Raw genomic sequence first — 22,222 nt, forward strand, 5'->3', positions numbered from 1 at the left:
CTCTTCCAGAGGAGGATCCTTTTCATCCACGGTGAGGGTGATGGCCTACGCTACTGCCCAATCCCCAGCCTCCCGCCATCCTGCCCAGGCTCCCGTCTGCAGCCTCTCCCTCCTCCACCCCCCCCCCCATGGGCCCCCCACCCCCACTTCACGCCTGTGGCAGCCCAAGTGTCACAGCTGCTGCCTCTCCGTGGGGTACCTGCCCCGGTACTTACGCCTGAGGTGGAAGCTGCTGAGGTAGGGGACCTGGCCCAGGGACCGGGCCCTCAGAGCTAGCTCCGTGGTCGTCTTACTCAAGATCACAAAGGCTGAGATGTTGCTGGGCTGACATGCCAAGGTGACCAGTTTGGGCAAGGACACCTGGCAGGGGATAATGGCAAGGGCTTCAAGGCCATGCCCAAATCAGCCCCAATCATAAGTTCTCCAGCCAAAGGGGCACACGAGGCCTGTGTACCCAGCCCCTGCCCCCATACGTACTCTCTCTCTCTCTCTCTCTCTCTCTCTCTCTCTCTCTCACTTGCTCTCGCTCTCTTCTTGCCTCATATTGGTAAAATGTAACCAAGGTCCTTATTAAAACTATACTAGGAATGACTTGATTTGATAGAGGGGCTTCTTGGAGTCTGGAATTGTGTGACTTGTGATCGCCTTCACGGGCAAACATTCCAGAGGTAGAAGAAACACGAAGGGTCAGGAGACAGAGCTTGCTAGAGAGAGCGCTGGGACTCTGGGAAGGACAGTAAATCACAGCTGTCCCTCCCTCCCCCAGCGCTCCCCTCGCCTCTGACCCACACAGCAGCCCCTGGAGCCTCAGGAATCCTCGTCCCTTGTTTTACAGAGGGCAGGAGTGCAGCCCAGAGAGTCATTTGCTCAAGATTTCACAGCCAGATATTAGCAGAGGGACTCACGCTCGCGCCTCCAGACTTGCCATCCAGCAGCCAGTGCCCATCCACTGCTCCACTGAGCCACTTCTCAGAGGAGCCCCAGGTCCCGTGCACATGTGAACGGGTGGGGGTGGGAGGGGTGGAGGAGTCAGTAAAAGGGGCCAGATGAAGGGGGACGGGGAGGAGGCCGGCTGGGAGTCAGAGCAGTGGTCTGGGGAGCAGGGGAGGAGGAAGTGAGGGGGCCTCTTTGACCCTAGTTGTGTGTACCATCTGCAGGATTTTGGAACACATCAGTTGGATGTCCTCTTCATTCTGGAGTAAGAAAAGGAAAAATTAACATCTAAAACTGACACTAGCTGGGCCTCCTGGTCCAAGGACTCCCCTGGCCACAGATCAGGGTTTCAGATGCCCAAGCCCTCCCCGTCACGCCAGCCTGCCCTCCTCTTCTTCCCTCTGCTCCTAACCCTGCCCTCTCTCATCCCCCTGGCCTGAGCCTTGCTCCCACTGCTGTCCCCTCCCTCGTGCCTGGCCCCTGCTCACCGAGGGGTCAGACTCGCTGAGCTTGATGAGGTAGTTGATGACGGTGTTCCCCTGGGGCAGGGTCAGGTAGTCGTACTGGCCCAGCGTATTGATGAAGTTCAGGAGGGCCATCTGCACCTGTGGGTCACAGACCATCATGTGGCAAGACAGGAAGCGGTCTCAGGGACCACCAGATGAGGACAGAGGGCCACGGCAGGTTCAGGAGTCTTCTAGGGTCTCCTGACTCCAAGTCCAGCATGACCATTTAATGGACTCTGTAGCCATCACAGACCAGCCTGACCACTGTGTCCTCTGCCCTGAAGGTCCAACCCACATCAGCTCCCACCATCTTCCTGGAGAACTGTGAGCACACCTCGGCAGGAGTGTTGGGCAAGGGGAGAAGCCCAGGAAAGGTCCCATGTTCTGGCAAACAGGCCCTGAGGGCTTAGCCTCAAGATCCCAGTCTCCTCATTAACCTTCTGGGGATTTGGGCCCTTGTTTTTAGGGATGATGCCATTGTCTTCTATCTGGCACTCAAGACCACTGCCCCTGAGACAGCTGTCCCATTGCCCTGTCCTACATGAAGCAGAGCTGGGAACCTCTGCTGCCTGCAGCCCTGGCTGCAGAGCTTGTCCAAAGTACAGCTTCTCAGACCCTACCCCAGACCTGATGTTCGAGGGATTTCTCTCCCCAGGCAAACAATGAGTTCTCAGGGGCTGAATCGTTGTCGTTTAGAGCTCCAGGTCCCCACCGGAGGTGCCACAGAAAAGGCTCAAAAAAGACAGGTAGGAACCACCTGTCCATTTTTCAAACCCTTCGTAGGCTTTGAAGAGCCCTAATGTAGCCCACAGGCAGAGGTCTAAGGATGGAATTGGCTTTAGGGTGTCCTACCTCTCCCCCGCATTCCCCACTTCACTCCCTCCCCCATTTTACACGACTTCAAGGTCTCAAGAAAGTAACCGCCCTTCCCGCACAAACACTCAGGCTTTCTGCTCACTGGTTTCCGGTCCTCCTGTATGGCGACAATGACTGAATTCATGACCTCGCTCCTCAGCTTCTCTGTCTGGGGCACTAGAGAAAACACAGATATGCAGCGGGAGGTCAGCTTCCTCCCTACTCCTCTGGGCACTGGGAAACAAAAAAACAGGTGGCAAGGATTCTTGGTACAGTTCTGGTCTTCGAAGGCCAGATGGAGTCTCCAGAGATTTCTCAGCCTCCTCCTCACTGAAATCAGCCAGCCTAGCCTGAAATCACTCCAGCTTCCCCTAGCCTGAGAAGGGAGCTGCCACAGCACTTTCTTCCAATTGGTGTTGGAGCCCCGTCCCTCGCTGGCCTCCCGTGGCTGCCCATACCGACCCGCCCCTCCAGCCAAGTGGTTGTCCCCACCCTCTGTTCCTCTCAACCTTTGGAATTCTGACCATTGTCTTTCAATGTGAATCCCCTCTCCTAACCCATTATCTATCAAGATCTCCTTCCCCGCTCTCGGTCCCACCTCCTACAGAATGCCACCCCAGCTGCCATGGCCAATCCCTTCCCTGACCTCCTGCCATGCGTTGCCATGCTCCCATTTAAGCAACTTGGGGCACATGGTCTTGTGTCATTTCACTGTGTGAACAGTCTCCTTTTCCCCACCCAACAGCAAGCTCTTTGAGGGCAGGGACTGTCTTATTTAATTTGTCTTCTCAGTGCCTAGCACTGTGCTAACCACACAGCAAAAGTTTAACATAAGCACTTGATTGGAGGTGAAGCCTACTCTTCAAGGCAGTAATCACAGATAAACCACTATGAGACTAACTGCATAGCAGGCACTGTTCAAAATACCTCACATACATTTTCTCACTTAATCCTCACTAAAAACTCTTAAGGGAGGTATTAATTTTCCGTCTATTTTTCAAATGAGGAAAGAGAGGCACAGACGAGAAGTAATTTGCCCAAGTTTGCACAACTCGTCAGAGGCAAAGCCAAAATGTGAACCCACTGAGTTTACTTTGAGTTTAAAACTGTGCTTTTAACTACTATACTGGACTGTCTCCCAGAGACAAAAGATCTTGGAAAGACCAAATCCTAGAACCCGGGGACCATGTAAATTTTTCTTTCCCACTCACCTTCATGGAACACCTCCTTGAAGACCTGAAGCGCTAACACTACCTTGGCTGAATCCTCGGATTCCATGGTGTTTCGTATTAACAGTATCATCTGATCACTGTATAATTTGGCTGTCAGAAGGGTGTGAATACAATCAGGGGCATGTTTAAGTGGCAGGAAATAAGTAGTAGTAAATTACAGTCACAGCAAACCAGCAATGCCATGGGCTGGATAACTTAGGCTCCACTGTGACAGGGCAAGGAAGAAGGAAGAGAAAAAACAAAGTGTTTTTCCAGCATTTACCACATGCCACACACAGCACCAGATGCTGTTCCTGAGCAAGGCCTCGTCCCTCCCCTGCCCCACCTCATGCCCTCCCATACGTCAGCAAACTGCTTGTGCTCCTCAGGGTGCTCCTCAGTGCTGGAATAATTAAAGGTGATCACCTTTCTGAGCAGGGGATCACCACAGCAGAAAGGAAGTCGATCCCGGGTGAAGGGAGCAGGAACAAAAGCGATGGAGGTGGAGCACTGCCTACGCCCTTTCAGATTCATTTAGTTTCAGGCAAAGCTCACATGAATTACTTTGCCATCCTGTCTAAGAGGATGGAGGACCCCACCACCACCAGCACACCATCATGGGGACCTAGGGTCTCAATCCAGTACAAGGAGAGACACACACACACAAACACACTCTTCTAGGTAGGGACATGTGTTAACTTACTCAGGATGCAGAAAGCCCTCAGGGCAAGGCCGTGGTTCTGCACAGAACAAGAGTCTGTGTTGTTGACTTTTTCACTCATCTGTAGGGAGACCAAGGCCATCAGACCTGGGAGGACTGAAACCAGGGCCTCTAGGCATGGATGGGGAAACTGAGGAATGAAGCCATGAAAAATGTGCTGCTTGGCCATAAGGAAAACAGGGAAATAGAACCTAGGAACCTACATTCCCAGACCCAGAGCGAGGAAGACAGTGGCCAACAACTAAACATATGGAAGGTGTCACCCTTTTGCAAAATGTTCAATAGTCTTCTTCCTATTTCAGGCTGCAACAGGACTGGCATTTCCCACAGGCATGACAGAGTGACTTGAATCTTCTGCCCTTTTCCCAGAGTTTATGGGGAGCAACAAAGGCCTGTCACTCCAGGAAACATACAACATGTGTCCAACTCCATATTCATGAAGAATATCCCACTCTGTGCCCAAAACCCAGGCATTTGCCTGCTCCTGGGAAGCGAGAAATGTGTACAGCTAAGGTCACCATGTGAAAGACACCATGCCATGTGGAGGTGGAGACCTGGTCTTGGGAAGCCATTGCCTCTGAGGAAGAGAGAAAGGGCAGGCCCAGGACATTTCTAGCCTCACAGCACTTGCCTGCTTGAACAGTAAGTCCATAATATTTTCCAGCTGGGATGCCAAGTTCACACCTCCGCTGCCGCTGAGAGCCAGAGCATCCAAGAGTTGGCAAATACACTGTGTGCATAAGGACAGAGTCAGGGCAAGTCCTCCCAGCCCTTTCCGTGGCCCCGAGGGAAATACTGTGCAACTCTCTCCCCACATCTTCAAGGATGGGCGAAGCCGTCTCAATTTCACACGGCCCTCTTGGACCTTTTCAAGTCAGACTCGGGGTCTAGTTCTGCCATAGCTAAATACAGCCATGACCTGCCCTTTCACCTCACCCAGGAAGCTACACTTATTTTCAAATACAGTCATGTGCCACATAACACATTTTGGTCAACAGATCACATATATAACAGTGGTCCCATAAGAGTAGGAGCTGAAAAATTCCTATTGCCTAGTGACACTGTGGCTGTCATAATGCTGTAGCACAATGCATTACTCATGCGTTTGCAGTGATGCTGGTATAAACAAACCTACTGCAAAATACATTGAGGAGGAGTGATAGCTTACCCATGGGGTGACCCTTTCAAAGGTAGCTCAGACCTTTGAGATAGGAGGCCAGTCCAGCATCGGACACACTAGGTCTGCCCCCAACTGAAAGGGTTGTTGTCTACTTCAGAATTCTTGCATTTTTAAATGATCCTACCCGTCTCCATAGCAAAATAATAGTTAAGAACAGTTAGCTAATACTCCCTTAGTGCATGCTGAGTGCCAGACACAATCCCTGCCTGTAATTTCATTCTCCTGACTTTGTGGGAGTGGTACTATTCTTTTTTTTTTTTTTGAGACTGGCCACACCACGCTCAGCCAGTGAGCGCACCAAGCGCACCGGTCATCCCTATATAGGATCCGAACCCGCGGTGGGAGCGCTGCTGCGCACCCAGCGCCGCACTCTCCCGAGTGCACCACGGGCTTGGCCCGGAGTGGTACTATTCTAATCCCCACTCAACAGATGAGGAAAGTGGGGCACAGAGACTTAGTAACACAACGAGAGGGCCGTCGCTCTTGCAAGTAGTGGCCAGTGTGGACAAGAGGAAAACTCACTGCCGCTCCCTTTCATTACACACTTTCGTACAACGACAAAATCGCCTACCAATGCATTTCTCAGAACACATCCCCGTCCACGCTGAGTAGTGCATGCCTGCAACCTCATTATTCCACAGAAACTTTTAGGGCAACTCAACACTAGAAATGTTGGCTGACTTCAAAGAGACAGGATAAGTTAATCATGGTCAAAGAAAGAACTGGCTTTATTGTTCTCTGACTTTCAAAATTCTGAAAATTAAATCTGAAAGTCTAAATATTTACCCTCCACCTAGTGGACTCCACTGTTTTGTGGATTGTTCTAACCCTGCTGTGAGGAAACAAATAGCCTTAGTCTCCACATGTGGGCACATTCCTTTTGATTGTTTAGAAAAAGCTTTATTGATGTGTAATTTAAGTATAGTAAACTGCACATGTTTAAAATGTACAATTTAACAAGTTTTGACAAATGTATACACCCGTGGAACTATCACCACAGTTAAAATAACAGATCCATCAGCCCAAAGCTTCCTCTTGCTTCTTCGTAATCCCTCCCGCTCTCATCTCCCCACACTCCCTTCCCCAGGCAGCCACTGATGGGCTCTCTGGAATTATACATCTGTCCCTTACTTTTTAAGAAACTGCAAAACTGCTTTCCAAAGTGGTTAAGACAATTTCTTATAATAGCTGTTTAGTGACATCTCACTGTAATTTTTTTTTTGTCGATATACAATGTGGTTGATTATTACGTCCCATCACCGAAACCTCCCTCCCTCCTCCCTCGCCCCCCTCCCACCCAAGTGTGTCCCCTCCATTTGCTTGTTGTAAGAACTTCAAAAAAAAAATAATTGTGGTTGTTATATCTTCCTCTCCCCACCCCCCCGTTTTTTTTTGTTTTTTTGTTGTTGTTGCTGTTGTTGTTTGTTTGTTTTTGTGTGTGTGTGTGTGTAATTTTTTTTTTAAAGAAAATGTAATTTTATTAATATTATTTTTTACAGTCTAGAATGTTGTTACAGAGCAGTTGGGAAGGAGGGGGAGAGGGGAAAGGGGAAGGAAATGGGATGGAAGGAGGAGGAAGGAGGAGGGACGGGACTGAGGCCCGTGGCACCCCCCTCATTCCCACAGGGGAGACCAAGGGGCTTCCAGTGCTGGCTTGGTCATTGCCAGGCTGGATGCAGATGTCAAGGGGGTATGGCAAAAGCCCATACCCCCCACCAACCTACCTTGGGAACCCAAGGTCCTTCTTGCTGCAGCTTGATGGTTGTCACTGGGCAAGTGTCACATGTCAGGGGGTGTGGCCGAGGCCCAAGGCCCGCCACTGCCCCAGCTCAGGAGGCCTGGGGCACTTCCTACAGCCGCTTGGTGGTCACCACTGATCTCACTGTAATTTTAATTCCTTAGTGTATAAATGATATTGAGCAACTTTTCCCATGCTGATTTGCCAGCCCTGTATCTTCTTTGGTGAAGTGTCTGTTCAAACCTTTCATCTGTTTTTGTTTTGTTTTGTTTTTTAATTGCATTTTGAGAGTTCTTTATATATACTGAATATATAAGTAATTTGCAAATATTTACTTCCACTCTGTGGCTTGTCTTTTCATTCATTTAACAGTATCTTTCAAAGAGCAGAAGTTACTCACTGGGATGAAGTCCAGTTTATCCATTTTTTTCTTTTATGGATCACGTTTCTGGTGTTGTAGCTAAGACATCTTTGCCTAACCCAAGTTCACACAAATTTCTCCTATGTTTTCATATAGAACTTTGAAAGTCTGGGGGTTTACATATAAGTATGATCCATTTTGAGTTAATTTTTGTTTATGGTATAAGGTATGGACTGCAATTCACCTTTTTGCATGTGGATATTCAAATGCACCATTTGTTGAAGAGACTATCCTTTCTCCAAAGAATTGCCTTTACCTCTTTTCCAATCAATTGATAGTATACACTGTGTCAGTTCATCAATCTATATGTCTATCTCAGTGCCAATACCACTCTGTCTTCATTATTGTAGTTTTATGTCATTCTTCTTGTTCTAACTATTTTGGCTATGCTGGGTCTTTTGCATTTCCATATGAATTTTAGAATCAGCTCATCAATTTCTATAAAAAATCCTGCTGGGATTTTGATTAGGTTTGCATAGAATCTATTCATCAATTTGAGAAGAATTGATATCTTAGCAATTTTCTGGTCCATGAACACAGCATATATTTCCATTTATTTAGGTCTTTTTTAATTTCTCTCAGTAATGAATAGCAGTTTCCAGTGTACAGGTCATACATATCATTTTTCAGATTTATTCCTAAGTATTTCATATTTTTATATAGGTGATCATGTTGCCTGTAAATAAAAATAGTTGTACTTCTTTCCAATCTATATACCAATTAGGTCAAATTGCTCAATAGCATTGTTCAAATCTTTTATATGCTTATTGATTGTCTACCTGTTCTATCAATTATTGAAAAAGGGGCGTTGAAACCTCTGACTATAATTATGGATATATTTCTTCCTGCAGTTCTATCAGCTTTTGCTTTATGTATTTTGAAACTCTGTTATTAGGTACATAACTATTTAGAATTGTTATGTGCTTTTGACAAATTGACCCCCTTTATCATTATGAAATGAATTTCTTTATTCCTGATGATAGTCTTTGCTCTGAAATCTACTTTGTCTGATATTAACAGAGCCAATACAGACTTTTTTGTTGATAAGTGTTTGCATGGTACACCTTTTATTTTTATTTTTAAACTATTTGTATCTTTATCTTTGGAGTGCATTTCCTATAGGTAGTATAGAGGTGGGTCTTTGCTTTTCTATTCTTCTGACAATCTATGCCTTTTAATTTAGGTATTTAGATCATTTATATCTAATGTTATTATTTACATGGTTAGGTTTAAATTTATCATCTTGCTATTTGTTTTCTATTAGTCACAATTCTTTGTTCCCCTTTCCCTCTCTTTCTGCCTTCTGAATTAATTGAATATTCTTATAATTCTATTTTATATCTTTGTTGGCTTGTTAGCTATAACTCTTTATTTTAGTGGTTGGTATAGGGTTTATAATATACATCTTTAACTTATCTCAGTCAACTTTCAAATGATATTATACCATTTTATGTGTAGTAAGTATAAGTGTACTTACACTACACTTCGTGCTATTGTCATACAATTTACTCCTACATGTTATAAACTCCATACTACATTGTTACAATTTTTTTAAACAGTGATCTTTTAAAGAGTTTTTTTAATAAAGAAAAAAATGTATTTCTCCACATAGTTAACCATTTCCGGTTCTCTTCCTTCCTTTGTATAAATCCATCTTTCCATCTGGTGTCATTTTCCTTCCACCTGAAAGACTTCCTTTACCATTTCTTATAGTGTGGGTCTATTGCTGATAAATTCTTTCAACTTGTGTATGTCTGAAAACACTTTTATTTTCCCATTCACTTTTGAAAGATATTTTCACTGGGTACATAATTCTAGGAGACAGTGTTTTTCTTTCAGTTTTTTGATGGTGTTATTCCACTCTCTTCTTCCTTGCTTTGTTTCCAATGAGAAATATGCTGTTATCCTTATCTTTGTTCCTCTATATGAAACATCATTTTTGTTTTTGTTGTTTTGGTTTTGCTTTCGCTCTGTTTACATTTAAGATTTTTTTCATTTTCACTGGTTTTGAGAAATTTGATTATGATATAGCTTGGCGCAGGTTCTTTATGTTTCTTCTGCTTGGGGTTCATTGAGTATCTTAGATCTGCGGGTTTATAATTTTCTTCAGATTTAGAAATTTTTCCATCACTATTACTTCAAATATTTTTTTCTCTCTCTCTGTGCTTTGGAAGCTCCTATTGAACATAAATTAAGGTGCCTGGCATTGTCCCACATTTCATGGATGCTTTAGTCTCTCTTTTTCTTTTTTTTTTTTTTTTTTTTTTCTCTATGTGTTTCATTTTGTGTAGTTTCTATTACTATGTCTTTAAATGAACCAGTCTTTTCCCTTGCTATGTCTAATCTGCCATTAATCCCAACCAGTATTGTTTTTAGCACAGATATTCTAATTTTTAGCTCTAGAAGTTCTTTTTGGTATTTTAAAAATATATACCTTCTTTGTTTCTACTTAACTTACTTAATCTTTCCTCTAGCTTTTAAACCTATAGAACACAGTTATAAGATCTGCTGTAAGGTGCTGGTCTGCTACTTTTAACATCTGTATGAGTTCTGGGTCAGTTCTGATTGATGTTTCTCCTTACTATAGGTCATATTTTCCTGCTTCTTTGCATGTCTGGTGATTTTTTACTTAATGCCACTTATTGTGAATTTACCTTATTAGGTGCTAGATATTTTTGTATTCTTATAGTATTGAGTATATATATGTGGTGTACAACATGATGTCTTGACATATGCATACATTGTGGAATGGCTAAATTGAGCTAATTAACATGTGCATTACCTCACATTCTCATCATTTCTTGTGGTGATAACACTTAAAATCTACTCTCAACAATTTTCATGTATATGATATGTTGTTATTAACTATGGTCATCATGATGTACAGTAGACCTCTTGAACTTATTTCTCCTATCTGAAATCTTGCATCCTTTGACCAACATCTCCCCAGTGGTAACCACCATTCTACTCTGTATCTGTGAATCCTGCTTTTTAATTTCTTTTCTGTCCTCTATAGGCCAGGAAGAGTTCAACTTTTTTAGATTCCACATACAAGTGACATCATATGGTATTTGTCTTTCTATGTCTGGTTTATTTCACTTAACATAATGTCCTCCAGTTCATCCATGTTGTCATAAATGACAGGATTTCCTTCTATTTTAAGGCTGAATAGTGTTCCATGGTGTAAAAATGCCACATTCTCTTTATCCATTCATCTGTTGATGGGCTTTTTGTTTTTTAAAGATGACAGGTAAGGGGATCTTAACCCTTGACTTGGTGTTGTCAGCATCACACTCTCCCAGGTGAGCTAACCAGCCAACCCTATATAGTGATCTGAACCCATGGCCTTGGTGTTTTCAGCACCCCACACTCCCAAGTGAGTCACAGGCCAGCCCCTTGATGGACACTTAGATTGATTCCCTATCTTGGCTATTTTGAATAGTGCTGCAATAAACATGGGAGTGCAAATATTTTGGAGAAAATGCTTTTAAGTTTCCACCATTGAGTATGATGTTAGCTCTGGGCTTATCATATGTGGCCTTTATTTTGTTGATGTAAATTCCTTCTAATTCCTTCTACTTTGTTGAGAGCTTTTATCATGACAGGATTTTGAATTTCGTCAAATGCTTCTTCTGTGTCTATTGAGATGATCATTCAGGTTTTGTCCTTCATTCCATTGATGTGGTGTATCACATTTATCAATTTGCATATGTTAGTTAAACCATCCTTGCATTGCTGAGATGAATCCCACTCAGTCATGGTGAATGATCCTTTCAATGTGCTATCCAATTTGGTCTGCCAGTATTTCGTTAAGGATTTTTTACATTTTTGTTCATTAGGAATATTGGCCTGTAGTTTTCTTTTGTTGTAGTGTTCTTGTCTGATTTTGGTATCAGGGTAATGCTGGCCCTGTAAATGGAGTGTAGAAGTAGTCCCTCTTCAATTTTTTTTGGAAGAGTTTGAGAAGGATTGGTATTAGTTCTTCTTTAAATGTATGGTAGAATTCAGCATTGACGCCATCAGGTCCCAAGCTTTTCTTTGCTGGGAGACTTTTTATTACTGCTTCAACCTCCTTACTTATTATTGGTCTGTAATGTCTGCCTCGTTCTTCAAGGCACAGCTCAAATGCCATCTCTTCTGAGGCTTCCTTAAATTCCACAGGCAGAGCTAATCACTTCCTCTCTGTGCTCCAACAGCCCTTAATACAGCCCTATCTTTATACAATACCTCTAACCGCAGCACACGTCACACCAGATTGTAGTTCTTGTAGCTCCCTTTTGCACAAACGGAAATCAGCTGCAAGACAGGCTCAGTAGCTTATCCATCTCCATTCCCTAGCACTGTATATAGTAGCTACTCAACCAATGTGGGATGCATTAACCCAGGGCTCAGCAAACTTTCTCTATAAAGGGCCAGATAGGAAATATTTTGAGCTTTTTGGGCTGTAGGGTCTCTAGCAGCTGCTCAGCTCTGCCATCATGGCGCAGCAGCAGCCATGGACAATATGCAAACAGTGCACAAGTGAACAGGCACAGCTGAGCCCCACTGAACCCTTACTTACAAAAGCAGACTTCAGGCTGGATGTGGCCTCTGGGCCATTTCCTAGCCCCATATTCACTACACAGTAAGTACAGAATGCATGAACTAGTTACACTCCCTTCTCACCCCGACCTCAGTCACCTGGGAAATGTAGAAAGGCCTCAGTTTTGCTGATGCCAAAGTCCTTAACCGTCGGGTTAACCAGTTCACTTGGTTCTTGAGTTTGAATGATGGCATGAGGTAGAAGAGGTGGCCAACTATCACGAGAACTTTCTCCGCCACCTGTGCCCAAGGATACAGTGTGAGTTTGCCTCAGGGGGCTCAGGGACAAAGGCAGAACAAGCCCTCTGTGGCTTTGCCCATTCGTCCTTGTGACTCCAGGGCCTAGCACAGCACCTGGCAAATAGAGGGGACCTGGTAAATGCAAATGATGTAACTGCATAATCAAAGAACAGGAGAATGGACAGCAAGTGTCTTCTGACTGAACCCTTTTCTGGACGATGGGAAGAGGTGGCTGAGGAGGGTCTCCCAGAAGAGCCTGCTGAGTCAGCCCTCCACAGGCAAGTGGACAGGCACTGCCCCTCCCACCTTTGGCTCAAGTCTCACCCTTTCAGCCCGCTCACCCCACCCTGCTATCTCCCACTCACACCTTGCTCTTGTTCTTCAGGGGCCAGCGGTAGAAGAAAACCCGGAGGGTATGATAGGCCCTGATGGATATCAACTCTGATGTAACATCCATCTCTTCACCACCCTTAGAGCCCAGATCCAGGTGCTTCCGTGCACTGATGACCAATCCGCTAAGCACTGTGAGGGGAGCAGGGAGTCAGAGCCACCTGTCACCTTTCCCTTCCCACAAAGGGAAATATACACACATCCATGTGGACACCGTCCTCCCATCCCTGACCTTACGAGGGTCTCTGGGGTCCTGTGTTGGGAAAGAGCACCCCATTCACCACCTTCCCAGCTATGCTTCCTTCTGACTACACCTGGCCACCCAGCAGGGGCAAGAGAATTGGTGAGGCTGCTGATGCCCACCGTATCCCTATCAAGTTTGACCTTGCCCCAAACCAGGCAATGAACAGAGCATCTGCTCACATCCTGGCCTGCTCTCGGCCATCTCCTGCCCTTCCCCAGTCTTCTGGGATCCACATTCAGAGGGACCCAGCCTTTTTTCCTGCCCTTCTTTCCTCCCTCCCTGATTCCAGCAGAGCCTTCCCAGACCCTCCTGACCCTTACCCTGACACAGCACCAACATGTCCTCCTCATCCTGGGCCATCCTCAGCAGGCGCAGGACATATTCCCATGTGGCGCCAATGTAGGTGGCTGTACCTGGGAGGGAGAGGGCAGGAAAGACATCCCTATCCTAGAGAGGGGAGTCCTGCAGCCATAATGTAGTGTAGGAAGCCTTATTGATTAGGGGCCATGAGGCCTGGGTTCTGATCCTAGCTCTGCCTCCAAAAGTCTGGGCAACCTGGAGCAAGTTACTTGATTTATCTAATTTCAGCTTCTTCAGCTGTGAAATGGAACTACGGTTCCTGATTGGGCTACCTCACAGGGCTGCTGGGAAGGAAAGCATAATAATGGGTGTTACAACAGGATACATATGCACAGTTCTGCCACAACCTGCATACATGCCCCCTTTCAAGGGCACTTGAGGAACTAAAGAGCTGTGAGAACATTTGCCCTGATTAAAGCAGGAGACACACTTCCAGCTTCTGTTGCCGGGTCCTCTGAGCTTGCTGGGTAGCCCACCCACATGCCCTGTCATTTTGAACACAAGGCCCAGAAAGCCAGCTGACTTCCCCCAGCCTCTCTTCGGCCCTAGCTCCAAATGGTATTGTTATCCTATCCTCTTACACTGTCTGCATTTTAACCCTCTTCTCCAACTTCCTTTTAAACATTTTTTTCCAACAAATACTTGATATTCTGAGGGAGGAATAAAAAAGCAAATTAGGTTGGGAATATGCCCTTAGCATATGTAATATGTGAGATAACACATATATAAACACACGATGGTAGATTACAATGATGTCTTAAGTTACTGTTTAAGTTCTTTGCCATCATATAGTACTTTCATATTTTTTTCTTACATAGATTTTGATGTTTACAGTCACTGAGTGATAGGAGGTTAAATGTTATAATATTCTTTTTTTTTTTTTTTTTTTTGAGGGAAAGGAGCGGAATGGGTAAGAGAGTCGCTGCAGTCACAGTAGCCACAGGGATGGGGATTGTATGATAATTCTCTGCCCCATCCTGCCACACTCTTACTCTTCCAAGCCTCTAACCAAATTCAAAGCCACAGTTTTCCCTAAGCAGGGCACTCCCGCTTGCTCCTCTGCCCCACCAGTGAACGGCATTTTCTCTCTGCCTTCTCCTCCATCGTTGTTCCTGAGTCTCCTCCCCAGCCCCAGTCTCCCATACCCTATTATTTTTTCTTTCGTGCCATTCTTGGTCTCCAGGAACTCCTTCCGGAATTCCCATCAGCCCCACAGGGATCCTGATTTGTCTCCCTCCTCCCCTACACACACACCCATGACCAACCCAAGTGGAGCTGTCCAGCGAGAGGAATCAGGAGGACGAAGACAATCTAGAGTCCATACCACACCCCCAGCCCCTGCTGCCCCTGACCTCAAACCAACTCTTCCATTACAGGGATCCATCCATACCCTGGCAGAGGGCAAGTTTCCCCACTGCCACCAGAAGGCTCCTTGGCGGCAGGTTGTGCTGATGTGCTTTGTCCCACAGCTTGAGGATGACCATTCTTGGGCAGTGGGTCCCCAGAGCCATTAGGACTGCAGTACAAATCTCCTCCAGTTCTCCCTCTGGCTTCTGGAAAGAGAAGAACTAACTGTTCCAAAGCTAATCCCAAAGACAAGTCCCCAGGCTTCTGAGAATCAACTTTGGTGAATAAGTGATTCTCTCCCACCAAGAGGGCAGGAACTCACCTACCTCAACCTGCCTCCCCATCCAATATACACCTTCCCGTGATGGAGGGTAAGAGCTTCCTAAAGTGTATAAGAGGACGAGATGACAAGGAGGGACAAGTTCATTGCCTGCAAAGTCTCTGGCTTGTGTGTTGGGGTGAGGGTGGGAACTGGAGTTTGCAGATAGAGCTTCCTTCCCCTGCAGTAGCAAGTGAACAGTCAGGATGGTGGGCAGAAGCTGTGGAAGCAACTTTGGAAAGTCTCTGCTAGGCTGAGGTCTAGCTCAGAAAACAAATGTGCCAAGGGGAGGCAGGTAAACTGGGAAGAAGATACCTCATAGGTAGGTATTTAACCAAGAAAATAAGACAGCAGTTTAACCCAGTGTCAGGAAAGTAAGTATAAAAGCATGTGAATGGATAGACAGGGAGACACAATGAACGTTCAGTCCAGAGGCGGGCTAGCAAACAGGCAGGTGGATTTAAGTAGATTAGCTAGTCAACTGAGATCATTAGTTGCATTGCAGTAACTAAGGTGACTGTCTAAGGTATTCCAGAAGGAGGTTTAGGACACAGTCTGAGGACCACATCAGACTCTGAAGTCAACAGCCCAAATACTTCCTCCTTTTCCATCTCACTCTTCCTGCCTCGCCCCTGCACTCCTTTACTGCGTGTTCAATTCTGCCTAGGACACAGTTCTTGAGATGAGCTCAGTCTACAAGACTTGCACTCTAGCAAACTGCTTAGAAACTGGAGGTACTCATATCCCAGGTCCCACTTAGTTTCCAAATGTCACCATCCACCAAAAGAGAACTCCCGGGCTCAGACCTGGGGTCCTCTCTTTCCCCACTGCCCCCATCCGAGAGGCACAGGCTCCTCACCATTGCCCTCAGGTAGCTGATGATGATATCTGTCACCTTCTGGCAGAGCAGCATCGACATTTTGTTACTTATGATTTTGACTTCCAGCAACTTGAGTACTTCCAAGATATTATCTGCTGACAACTGTAGGAGAGAAGGGACTCAGGAAGAAAGAAAGGTTGAAGCGTGGAGATAATAAAGAGAAGGACAATCCCCAGGAGAAGATTAAAGCTGGACCAGGGGTTAGGGGTGGAGAAGATGAGGGTCAGACTAGGGACGTGGGAACCAGACCTAGAGCTGTGAATGGACTGGATCAAGTAGGGTTCTGCTGACGGGAAATTCTTCCTCCTCTCCTGGCACAATGGGTATGTGCCCAACCAGCCACCCTGGTGATGGCCCTACCCTGGCTAGAGCCAGGAAGGTGTGTGAGATGTCCTCACCTTACTAGCAGCTTGGAGTGCTTCCATAAAGTTCTCGATGTTCCTTCCTGAGATATCCCATTCTGTGTCCCTCTCAGCAGTCTCTGAGCAACCTAACATAGCTGTAAACATCTCTGTAAGGAATAGAGAAGGTAAGGAGAGGGACAGATGTTTCTCTCCTGCTGGAGGTGGCTACTTCCTTGGAGGTATTTCACCATGGTATGGTGAAGACATGCAAAGAATAATGTTTAAGAATCAGGGCCGAGCCTGTGGCACACTCGGGAGAGTGTGGCGCTGGGAGCACGAAAATCTTCACTGCTCTTAGAGTTTTATATGGATAATCTCATTTATGTCCCCAAACTCCTAGGATCTGGATATTATTGTCATATGTGAAATCAAGGTTCGGAGTCATTAAGTAAGTTGCCTAAGATCACACAGTGAATAGGAGACTTAATCAAAAGCCTGGGACTCTTAAAGACTTTACTGGCCATGCAAATAATATATTTTATTGTGGCAGGAGGAAAGAAACTATATAGCACTCTAATAAGTCAGAGGAATGTGCAGCTAGTGTGGGCAATGACCTCTCTGATTTGTAAGCATTTGATGGGAGGGAAGTCCCACTAATAAAACATTGTTTTCACAAAAATGAGATTCATGATTTTATCAGTAGTATATTAATTTATTTTCTTGGAATTAGAATACATCTAATACTTTATTTCAGTTACATAAAAAGGGCAAAAAAAAAAAAAAAAAAAAAATCAGAAGACATGAGTTTGGCTCCTGTTTCCGACTCTGGCCCTCACTAGCAACACATCCTCAGGCAACTTGCTTAACTTCTGGAGCTTCTATTTCTCCATATTTGGATTCTCATGCAATGAAATTAACATGAGAATCAAAAGAGATGAGATATGTGCTATTAGGTATCAACTTTCAGGATCTCAGCCTGCCCTTTGGATCACACCTTTTCCCTTGAGATCATGTATGGTAGAGTTGTAGGCGTGGGGGGTACTCGTCCACAGGACTATGAAAAATTGATTATTATAAACTCCAAATTTATGTTGCAGTCACATATACCTATATAGTCTTATTTAATAATGATCAGAAAGAAAAAAAAAACAAATAAATTGATTTAGGGCTCGGTTTACTACCAGTGAGGGTTATTATTTATTTATTTATTTATTTGAGTGTTCTGGTTCATTTAGCTCAGTTGGTTAGAGTGCAGTGTAATAACACCAAGGTCAAGGGATCAGATCCTTATACCAGCCAGCCACCGGAAAAGAAGGAAAAAGAGAATCCTGGAACTGTCCAGTTAGCTCGGTTGGTGAGAGTACGGTGCTTATAACACCAAAGTCCACAGTTCAATCCCTGTACCAGCCAGAAAAAATAAATAAATGAATAAATAAATGTTCTGGTTCATCTTCATCAAAGAAGACATCATTTAACCTCTCCGTGCCTGGTTTTACATCGTCATCATCACCACTGTCATAGTGGCAGTAATATCTACCCGATGGAGTCGTTATGAGCATTACATGAGATAACCTGTGGAACAGTGCCGAGAACACAGTAAGAACTCAATAAATGTTGACTACTGTCATTATCCTCTGTGAGAAACTGCTGGAACTTGGCAGTTCACAGCAGTAGACACACACAGTCCCCTCTGTCTCTATAGGAGAGGAACTCTTCATGGCCATTTCAGGGACTGAGCCCCTCTCTTCTCTGTGCAGAATAAAACCTTTACAGGGAAGAAAGAAAAAAGGAAGGAAGGAAGGAAGGGAGGGAGGGATAGAAGGAAGGAAGGAAACAGACATATAATAGAGAACACCAAGGAAGTTGAAAACTGGTAGTTGGAAAGTCGACAACACTAACAAAACCGTGGTGAAGGTGATCAAGAAAAAAGAGTAAGGATCAAATAATCGATGTCAGAAAGGGGCCTTCACTATATATTCTACAGACATGAAAATGATAACAAAAGAGCATTATAAACAACCTTATGACAATAATTTGAAGATTTTAGATAAACTGAATAAATTCCTAGAAAAAAGATCTATTCAAAATGACATAAGTGGAAAAATCTAAATAGTCCTAATACTACTAAAAAAAATGTATTCATAATTAGTAGTGTGCTTACAAATAAGCTCCAGTTGTAATCAGTAAATTCTACTGAACATTTATTTATTTATTTATTTATTTTTTATTTTTATTTTTTGTCCTTTTTTAGAGACCAGCCGCACCGCGCTCAGCCAGTGAGCGCTGTGAGCGCACCGGCCATTCCTATTTAGGATCCACGCTCCCAGCGCCGCACTCTCCCGAGTGCGCCACGGGCTCGGCCCTCTACTGAACATTTAAAGAAAAATAATGCCAATTAAATACAAACTTTTCCAGAAAATTTTTCTGGAAAAAATCCATTTTATAAGATTGGCCTAATCTTGCTATTAAAATTTTTTAAGTATAGTACAAGAAAGGGAATTAAGGCTAATTTTTCTCATGAACAGAAATGCAAAAATATTTTTTAAAAATAGAAAACTAAATTCAGCAACAGTATATTAAAAAGTGATAACATCAGGGGCCAAGCCCGTGGCGCACTCGGGAGAGTGTGGCGCTGGGAGCACAGCAGCGCTCCCGCCGCGGGACCAGTGCGCTCACAGCGCTCACTGGCTGAGCACGGTGCGGCCGGTCTCAAAAAAAAAAAAAAAAAAAAAAGAAGTGATAACATCACAAGATCTTCATAAAAAAAAAAGAAAGGCAATTTAAATCACACCAAGATTAACCAATTAAATAAAATAATTTAATTAATGTAAATAAATTTGTATGTGTACACATATATTCTTACGTGTGTATAGTTTGCTTATTTGGGGGGAAAAAAGTAGAGAAAGGATAAAGCAGAAACTAATGAAAACAGTTACTATTGGGATGTGTGGGTGGAGAAAGGAAGAGGTAAAGATGGGATTAAGACTTCCCTGGATTTACCTATTTGTAAAGTTTTTACTTTTCAACTATGTAAATACTTTATATATTTAAAAATAAACTGTGTATGGGGGGGAGGGGAGGTACGGGAACTATCTGGACTTTCCACTCAATTTCTCTGTAAACCTAAAACTGCTATAAAAATAAAGGATAGGTAAAAAGTAAATTTAGAAAAATAAATTTAAAAATTTTTATAATTTTAATAAATTAAAAATAAAACAAAAATAATTAAATCAAAATGGATTTTAAAAGACAGACCCTAAAAATGAATAAACCAGAAATAAATGAATCTAACTGCATACAAAATTGATTATATAACTATGCAGGAAAAATAATTCAAGTAACTTTTAAACATAGTACCCTAACTGTATATCCTTAGTGGGATATATTCTAAGGATAAAAAAGAGAAACCTTGAACTTTACTTAATGAGTTTGTTATTGGTAGTGGTATTGGGGTAGTGATTCCAAAACGATTATGTATATTGTAGTAAACCTACTGAGGCTTTTCAGGAAACAGGATTCTTACTACCGTGGGAGAAGGCAGGTGAGAAAGAGCCTATGATGTTCAAGTTACAATCGGAAGCACCAGCAGGGCGCTGAAAAGCCCCGGAAGAAATGGCACCCTAGCAGCAATGAGCACACCTATGACCTACACCCAAATCCCAGTTTCTACATCCATTCACGCTATACTCTTTAAAAAGAAAGGGCTCTTTGGAGAAATGGCTCATTACAGTTTGGGAGAAGGAAAAGTTCAAAGTGAGTATCTTTTTGTGCCAGAAACAAGGATGTACTCAAATACTAATAGGGAAACATCGAAAGGACAGAGGACCTGGCTCACAGGTTTTCCCACTGGCCAAATGAGGAACAATTTTAACATCAAAAAGAATAATGATAGTAATGGATTAAAACCTACTGAATTAAAAAAAGAAAAAGAAAAACTATGGGTCCAAATTGGAACTAAAAATGGGTGGTGGTTATGGTGAGGGAGCAGGTTCCACTTTAAAGAACGCCAACTAATAAACATAGAAGGAATGATAGAATGAAATAACTGATGCAGGCAAGAAGCATCAATGGAACAAGATATTCATCTAGCCTCAAAGTATCGCCCTACATTTTTTTTTTTTTTTTTTTGTCCTTTTTGAGACCGGCCGCACTGCGCTCAGCCAGTGAGCATTGTGAGCGCACCGGTCATCCCTATATAGGATCCGAACCCGTGGCAGGGGGGGCTGCTGCGCTCCCAGCGCCGCACTCTCCCAAGTGCGCCGCGGGCTCGGCCCACCCTACATATTATTAATTGCACAGGGAAAAAGGGTACTTTTACAATGGACAGTGATCAAACTTAGCATCACCACTAATGGAACCTAATTGCCATTATGTACCTCCTGATGAGATGCATTATCCATGTAGTATTTTTGCCCAAAATGTTTAACCTGAATCTATATTAAGAAAACAATCAATCAAACAGATTGTGAAACAGTCTAAAGGACAACCAAAGACAAATGTGGTGGGTGGACTGTTTTAGTTTAAAGGAGATTGCAATGAGTGGGGACTCCTGGTGGGGGAAAAAACAGCAATAAAGAAAGTTTGAAGGACACTTGGGGAAATTTGACCACAGGCTACATCATAATGATAATATCATAATTAATATATTAGATAATATTGTTAAATCAATATTAAATCCCTTGAGTATAATAATGTTATTTAAATGTCCTTTTTTCTTTAATACTTAAAGAACCATAACATAAGTCTGAATTTACTTTGAAATGATTCAGGGGTGTGTGTGTATGTGGGGAGACAGAGAGAGGAAGAGAAAGAAGGAGAGCATACAAATATGGCAAAATATCTTAGCAAATTGATGAATGAAGAATAATGTATGCTCACTGAACTTTTTTCAACTTTTCTACAGGTTTGGTATTTTTTCAAAATAAAATGTTGGGAGGAAAATTAAGATCTATTGGTCATTAAAAGACACTGTTAGGTGAGTAAAAATGGCAAGCTACAGAGTAAAAAAGGACATATGTCACCCATAAAATCAACAAAGGGTCCATATCCAAAATATATAACCATCTCCTACAAATCAGTAAGAAAAAACAAACAAATAGAAAAATGAGCAAGAGACTTATTAGGAATTCATAAAAGAGAATATCCAAATAGTCCATAAACACAGTAAAAGGTCCTCAACTTCTCTAAGAATTAAGGAAGTGGAAAATAAAACCACAAAATCATATCACTGCACACCCACCAGAATGGCTTAAATTCAAAATGCTTACAATAACAAAAGTGACAAGGATGCAGAACAATGGGAATTTTCATATACTACTAGTGAGAGTACGAAATAATACAGCCACTTTGGAAAACAATTCGGTATTATCTACTAGGATTTGAAGATATGCACACTCTGTGATCCATTCTCAGGGACACACCTAGCAGAAATTCATGCTTACTCACACCCACAGACATATTACTATTCATAGTGGCCGTATTCACAACAGCCGCAAACTGGAAGCAACCCAAATGTTCAATACCATTATAATGAATAAATAAATTGTGACATAATTACATACTCTTCATCTGATGGAATAGTGTGCTGCAATGAAATGAGTCGTCTACAATCTCCTGAAACAGTGTGGATAAATCTAAAAATGAGTAAAAAATTAAAAAAGAAAAAGAAAAAAATGAGTAAAAGAAGCCAGACACAAAACAATACCTACTTCATTATTGCATTTATAAAACATTCAAAAACAGACAAGTATAAACTATTTTGTTTAGGGATGCAAACTTAGTAAAACTTTAAAGAGAAGCAAGGAAGTGAGTTTTATATCGTTATCTTGGGAGGAAGCAGTGACTAGGAAGGATCACAGTAGGGGGTTCTGGGGTGCTGGCAATGTTTTATTTCTTTACGTGGATGTTGGTGACATAGATATTTGTGATAATTCATTGAGGTCTATGTATTTA

General features: G+C 43.3%; 1 protein-coding gene across 1 annotated transcript in view; it reads right to left on the reverse strand.

Moving 5' to 3' along the window:
- The window catches only part of LOC103594702 (maestro heat-like repeat-containing protein family member 1), a 42,024-nt gene extending 20,154 nt beyond the window's left edge, over positions 1 to 21,870 (reverse strand). Inside the window, exons 1-8 of the mRNA XM_008577960.1 lie at positions 21,832 to 21,870; positions 16,325 to 16,437; positions 15,906 to 16,028; positions 14,771 to 14,933; positions 2,398 to 2,471; positions 1,422 to 1,538; positions 1,134 to 1,193; positions 216 to 360 (exon numbers count right to left, since the gene is read on the reverse strand). Coding sequence (XP_008576182.1) covers positions 216 to 360; positions 1,134 to 1,193; positions 1,422 to 1,538; positions 2,398 to 2,471; positions 14,771 to 14,933; positions 15,906 to 16,028; positions 16,325 to 16,437; positions 21,832 to 21,838 — 802 coding nt within the window. The 5' untranslated portion in view covers positions 21,839 to 21,870. The remainder of the gene's footprint in view (positions 1 to 215; positions 361 to 1,133; positions 1,194 to 1,421; positions 1,539 to 2,397; positions 2,472 to 14,770; positions 14,934 to 15,905; positions 16,029 to 16,324; positions 16,438 to 21,831) is intronic.
- Positions 21,871 to 22,222: the final 352 nt, after the last annotated feature.

The sequence above is a fragment of the Galeopterus variegatus genome, unplaced genomic scaffold (genome assembly GCF_000696425.1).
Source record: "Galeopterus variegatus unplaced genomic scaffold, G_variegatus-3.0.2 Scaffold70, whole genome shotgun sequence".
Lineage (NCBI taxonomy): Eukaryota > Metazoa > Chordata > Mammalia > Dermoptera > Cynocephalidae > Galeopterus > Galeopterus variegatus.